This window comes from Solanum pennellii, chromosome 12, assembly GCF_001406875.1.
Source record: "Solanum pennellii chromosome 12, SPENNV200".
Classification (NCBI taxonomy): Eukaryota; Viridiplantae; Streptophyta; class Magnoliopsida; order Solanales; family Solanaceae; genus Solanum; species Solanum pennellii.
The window spans coordinates 64,241,342-64,247,715 of NC_028648.1; the positions used below are offsets into that span (position 1 = coordinate 64,241,342).

Consider the following 6,374-nt stretch of genomic DNA (forward strand, 5'->3'; position numbering starts at 1 on the left):
TTTATTATCAATTATTTTTATAATACTTGAAACATACTCTGTAGATAATAAATGTGACACATGCAATATTTTGGAAGTCCAAATTTATAAGCGGTCACATTAAACTTAAAATGACCAAATTAATTTATGCTTGAACTTGGTGGATATTTCGAAAAAGCACACATAACCGAGATGTGGGTACTTATTCCCTTTATAAATTAGTAATGAATATGTATATATAGAAATTAAAAATAATAATATCGTGATTAATTAATTATTTTATCCATGAATGTTCGATTGTGTAAATGTATCTCTTTTAATTTTTTTATAGGCAAATATCCCAAATATTTTATTTTTCTAAAAAAGGAACAAAAAACATCTGGTTAACATTTTTTATGAAAAATGAGATTACGTGAAAAGAAAGAAAAAAAACATAACATAAATAGTAGTTTTGGTGCTTGTAAATCTGCAGCAACAGTGACAGTTGTGTATTGACAGCCATGGCGGTTGACCCAAATTCGAAGTAAGAGCCATTTTTCTGTGCGTTTACTGATCCTTTGGGAGTTTTTCTCCAGCTTATGAAAGGATAAGAGTTTGTGTTTCAAAATCAATTAATCGAGTGATGGAAGGAAGTGGAGAAGTGGGTTTTGTGAGAGCAGATCGTATAGATCTGAAGAGTTTAGACGAACAGTTACAGAGGCATCTAAGTCGAGCATGGACTATGGAGAAACAAAAGAGTAACAAAGGAGAAGGAGATAGAGAAATCCCCATTAAACATGCTTGGGAAATTGACCCATCTAAGCTAATCATCAAAACTGTCATTGCTCGGGGCACCTTTGGTACTGTTCATCGTGGTATCTATGATGGACAAGATGTAGCTGGTAATTTTTCTTACTTCTATGAATTGCTACTGATCTTTGTTTGAGTAGTACTAATTTTACCCTCCACTGGATAATTTTGAATCATTTGTCAAACCTGGAAACCTAAATCTGAATCTTTCTTAGTGCTTGCCGTTTCGTGTTAGCTTGTCTGATTGAAAGAAACAGAAAATGCTTTATGTTGTCAAGTATAGATGTATACAGTTTTTGTGCTATTGGATGAATGGAGATCTTGTTTTGAGTATGTGGTGTGAAACAAGTCCAGATTCTATTTGTAATGGCTGCAGTACCAACATGTTGGCTTGTATAAATCCACCATGAGTCAAGAAACCAGGTCCACATGACTATATTAACAATAATAAGAACAGTAAACCTTAGAGTTAGGAGCAGGGATGTCTTATGTGGAAAACCACGACTTGTCACATAGGATTTCTCCACGACTTCCACACTAACTTCAAGCAACTTGTGAATACAGACTCCGGTAATCACATAGGATTAAACTTTTGGACATATAGCTCATAACACCTCTATTACAAGTCTCTGACAATAGGGCTATTCCCCATCTAAGTTGCTCAGAATCGGGTGCGGGTGTTTGATAGGGGTGCGGATTCGGAGGTCAAATCCTTCATGATCTAATTTTTAAGATTAGGGGATATGGATCCATGTATGGATACGGGTGCAGGGATTCACCTAAAAATAATCAAACTATGTAAAAATAGAGTCATAAAACCTAAATTATGAGATATTATGAGGAGAACTTGAGGAGAATCTTGGAATGAGATTAAAGAAAAAGGAGTGACATAGAAATTTCTATATAAAAGGTAGTCCATTTTCTTCAATTTCACTGTAGCTTTTGTATTGATTACCGAAATCATAAAAACTGTCCGGACTTTGCCCATTGATTTTGGTTGAAATACCCAAAATCGATTGACCAAATTGGCACAGACCCCACACCCACACCCATGTCGTGTCGACATGGGTGCGGCATCAAAAGTGAAGAGTTCAAGCAACTTAGTTGCCCACTATATTAACTACCTCTAGGTAACATAGACTTCAATAAATACACAACTAACTCTAGCCACGAACTCGACTTCACAATGAATACAACTGAAGTTATCTGTGTTCCTTTATAGCATAGAAATAAATCTTACAATGTTTGACCACAATATACTTAACTCAAATGACAAAGTGAGACGTTTTGCCTGATCACTCAATCTGGCCCTTGCTGTTCGTTAGAGCATAATATTTTCTTGAGAGGGTGACTTTTGCTTTGGATATTCTTGAATTGAAAAACTAGGTTGTTTCTTGTCAAAGTGTCCAATATAAGATGGACAAAAACAACCTAGATGTAAGCCATTGGATGAACTCTTTGCACCTCTGCTGTCGTGTCCACCTCTGCTTTATAGGTTGTTAATTCATCAAAACATTAGAATATAACACAACATGTTAGTAATATTAATAAAACCTTACCTTATTAAAAAAGTAGGAAGGACTTGTTTGATGTACATACCATAATGCTACTGTAACTGACAGCTTTGTATTTGTTGTCTGTTTTCAAGGGGCATCACTTTTAATTTCCTTATGGATAAGGTGTTAGAAAATGAATGGCTAACAGGTTTGAGACAGTGTAAGGATTTCTGCAGTGCTCAATTTTTGCAGGACGGCTCTTGGAAATGATGCACAAAGATTGTTCCCTGATTGTTGTGAATGAATGACATATTGATCTTGAATTCTTTTTATTTGCATAGGTTGTTGATCATTAATTCATTATTAACTGCAATTTAGCCTAGTGGCAAAAGAAGAAAAGTTGAACCAAATCAGAAATTGAAATCTCGAAGTTTTAACTTTAGAGCACAAAGCTTCTTAAGTTTTATGCTGTCAATGTGAGCCTATTCTAGACAAAACTTTTTAACTGTCAGTTTGTCAAGTCATGCCTGAGTATCCACAATCCGTTTTCATGTTATACTTTAAAGAGCATAACTTAGGAGAAGCGTCATAATTTCTTGCTTAGCTGCTCAACAGCTTTTCTCTTGCCTTAACCTCAGTGAAGCTTCTTGATTGGGGAGAAGAAGGCCAGAGATCTCAGGCTGAGGTTTCTTCAGTCAGAACAGCTTTTTCACAAGAAGTTTCCGTATGGCACAGACTTGATCATCCTAATGTCACAAAAGTAAGATACTTATTTTTGTCGTCAAAAAAATAAAGTAAGATACTTATTTCATCAACACAATGGCTATTTACTCTCTTTGTCAATCTTCTTCTTCTTTGTGATAATGTATACTACATTTGAAAAACAGCTTTTGTGATCCTGCCTCCATGAAATAGAAAATGGATGCAAATTTCTGTAAATGATTGTGTTATATATATGCTGAAATTGCTTCGTGAGTTCTACCTATTACCAAAATAATATATAATTAAAACTAATTACAAAAAGCTTTGGGTTCAATAGTAATCCAAATAACTCTTCGAATCCATTGCTACATATCTAACTGAAATATGAAGCAGGTTTATTGATTCTTGAATTGGTCACAACATTATGAAGTATAAGTAAAAATTAATTTTTCATAACAAATCACATCTTGTCCAAGTGCGCTGTTTTCTGGATAATTTTGTATTTAGTTTCGACATAGATGTGTTAAAGTGGCATGGGATCTTTAATTGATGCTTTGAAAATCTTTATCTGGAGCTCTCAAGTGTTCGACTTGCAAGAATATTATAAATCTGGGATGATTAGACATTTCTAATGGCTAATCCTTTTGCAGTTTATAGGAGCTGCAATGGGCACACAGGATCTTAACATACAAACTGAGAATGGTTTCATTGGCATTCCACGAAATCTTTGTTGTGTAGTGGTTGAATACCTTCCTGGGGGTACTCTCAAATCATTTCTCATCAAGAACCATAGGAGGAAATTGGTCTTCAAAGTTGTGGTCCAACTGGCGCTGGATCTAGCACGGGGGTGAAATTTCATAATGCTTACTCCTCTTTTTTCATATTTGTTAGCAGCATGTTTTTGACACTTGCGTGTTAAAATTCATTCTTAGGCTAAGCTACCTTCATTCTGAGAAGATCGTCCATAGGGATGTCAAAACGGAGAACATGCTTCTTGACAGGAATCGTACTCTAAAAATAGCTGATTTTGGTGTTGCTCGTGTTGAAGCTTCAAATCCTAATGATATGACTGGTGAGACTGGAACCCTAGGTTACATGGCACCTGAGGTATGTGCCTGAGTTATGAAACTCACATGCATCATACTTAAATATATGTTGTCTCCTCTCATTAACTTTCCTATACTTATCTTTATGGTGGTGTACAGGTTCTTAATGGCAACCCCTATAACCGGAAGTGTGATGTATATAGCTTTGGCATATGCCTCTGGGAGATATATTGCTGTGACATGCCATATCCAGATCTGAGCTTCTCAGAAGTGACAACAGCTGTTGTCCGACAGGTAGAAATATATATTCTGAAATAAAGTGAATACACGTTAAGGAGCGATAAATGTTTGAAAGTCACAACTCTGCTACGAATTTGCAGAATTTGAGGCCAGAGATACCTCGTTGCTGCCCTAGTTCTTTGGGAAATGTAATGAAGCGGTGTTGGGATGCTAGCCCTGACAAACGACCAGAAATGGACGAAGTGGTAACCTTGTTGGAAACAATTGACACATCAAAGGGCGGTGGGATGATCAAAGATCAACGCAAGGGATGCCTATTCTTCAGGAAACGAGGTCCTTGAGAAGAGAGTCTCCAGGTAGCAGCAGATTAGAAGTGTGGATCTGGATTTATTGAGGAGAAAATAATGTAAAAACAAGGAGCATAGTTTCATTAGAAGATGACATGTCGAGTTTTTAGGAATTAAAAGTTAAAGTTGGTTAGGTAAAAGAAGCTCAGATATATACATGCATTCATTCATCAACTCATGCATGTACAGCTCTGTACCTTTTCATCTTTATTATCAATTGTCTTTTAAACACAATTGACCGATCGGTTGGTCCTAGTCTGAGCAAGCTCCAACCTATGCAAGGTAGAACATCTAGCAGTGGTGGATTCAAAATTTAGACTTGATTTCAATGTTTTTTAACACATTATACTTTTAAATTTGGGTTTGGAATGTAATATTTGTTGAATTTTAGTGGTTCTTTTTACGTACATATTTATGTTGAGTCCATTGTTCAAAAGTTCTGCCTTCCTCTGAGGTCTAGTAATTTAAAAGCAGGAGACAGCTTTACTTTGTTGGGAGAAATATTTTAGCAAGAATTGGAGAAACTCTTGATTTATATAGGGCGATAGTTTATTTCCTTCAAAATGTAAAAGATCATTGTACGATAATATTTATTTTTATTACTTTCTATATAGAAGAGAGTGAAAGGTGGGACCACCAATGACAAATTAGCAGTTATATTATTATGCAAGGGTAAAGTGGTAATTATGAATGATTGATATTTTGGCAAATTAAGCTTTCTATTGCTTTCCGTTCGAGATCCTTCTAAATCTCTTTCCTCTACTTGCATATATAATGTACAATTGCTAAGGCCTAAGAGACAAATTGCTCATTCATCATCTTCAAATCTCTTCTTCTCGTGATGATGGTGCAAAGCTTCTGGGTTACGAGCTAAATCAACTGCACTATTCAAGCTTCATTTGATAATTGTACAAGTCTTTTTGTACTTAAGTGGGGTGATATAAGTTTTTTTTATGTTCTCATCTATTGCTATTTATTTTTAAGTCAATAAATTTAATAAAGAAGATTGTTTCAAAAAGTAAATTTTGATGCCCTCTTATTTTGTGTGCTAAATTGAGAAATAAGTTACCGTTCCTGAGAAGAATACATAACCTATATTAATTCTTGGCTAATAATATAGTGATTCTCAAGAAGAAACTGTCGTCTGGCGAAGATTGTTATGTTCTTAAAAGTTTCATTGAGCTTCATCTATCTTGGTAGTTGCCTAATAAGTATAACGAATTGGAGAGGTCCGGCAAATAATGTAGGTAGTAACTCGCTTGGCCATTATTTTTCTAAATAAAAGCTCCAATTCAAAAAGCTACTTTGCGCTCAAACTGGGTATATTCTCAATTTTACTACCAATTTGTATGTTAATGTGAGTCGCATAATAAATGAATCAAAGGGCAATAAATCTTTCCTCATTCATTGAATTTCTTTTAACCTTTCGCACTCACGTGACCTTAAAACATTTCTTCTTTAAAGAAGAGATATCGGATCTTGCTGAAACAGAATAGTCCTTCAATTTGTAGCTTAGTAGCTCAGTTGGCTTTTGTTGACTATCTGAGCTCTGCCTTGTTGATGACGGTTTGATTCTCCACATTGTAATCCCTTCACATTTTCCCTTCCCCTACCCCTTCATCTGCCCCCAATTTTAACCAAAAAAAGAAAGAAAGAATAATAGCCTTCAGTTCTTCTTATTCATTTCGAGAATACTTTTAACTCTATCTATACTTATATTTCTTATAATTTTTATTTTTCTATTTCACTGTTGAAGTTGTTTTCGTGTTGTTGTT

General features: G+C 35.1%; 1 protein-coding gene across 1 annotated transcript; it reads left to right on the forward strand.

The window, feature by feature from the left end:
• The first annotated feature begins 403 nt into the window (after nt 1-403).
• Nucleotides 404-5,008, forward strand: LOC107007525 (serine/threonine-protein kinase STY13-like). Its single transcript, XM_015206174.2, has 6 exons — nt 404-860; nt 2,903-3,024; nt 3,617-3,813; nt 3,899-4,073; nt 4,172-4,306; nt 4,393-5,008. Exons 1-6 carry the CDS (start codon nt 602-604, stop codon nt 4,591-4,593), a joined length of 1,089 nt encoding a protein of 362 aa, XP_015061660.1. The 5' UTR covers nt 404-601; the 3' UTR covers nt 4,594-5,008.
• Nucleotides 5,009-6,374: the final 1,366 nt, after the last annotated feature.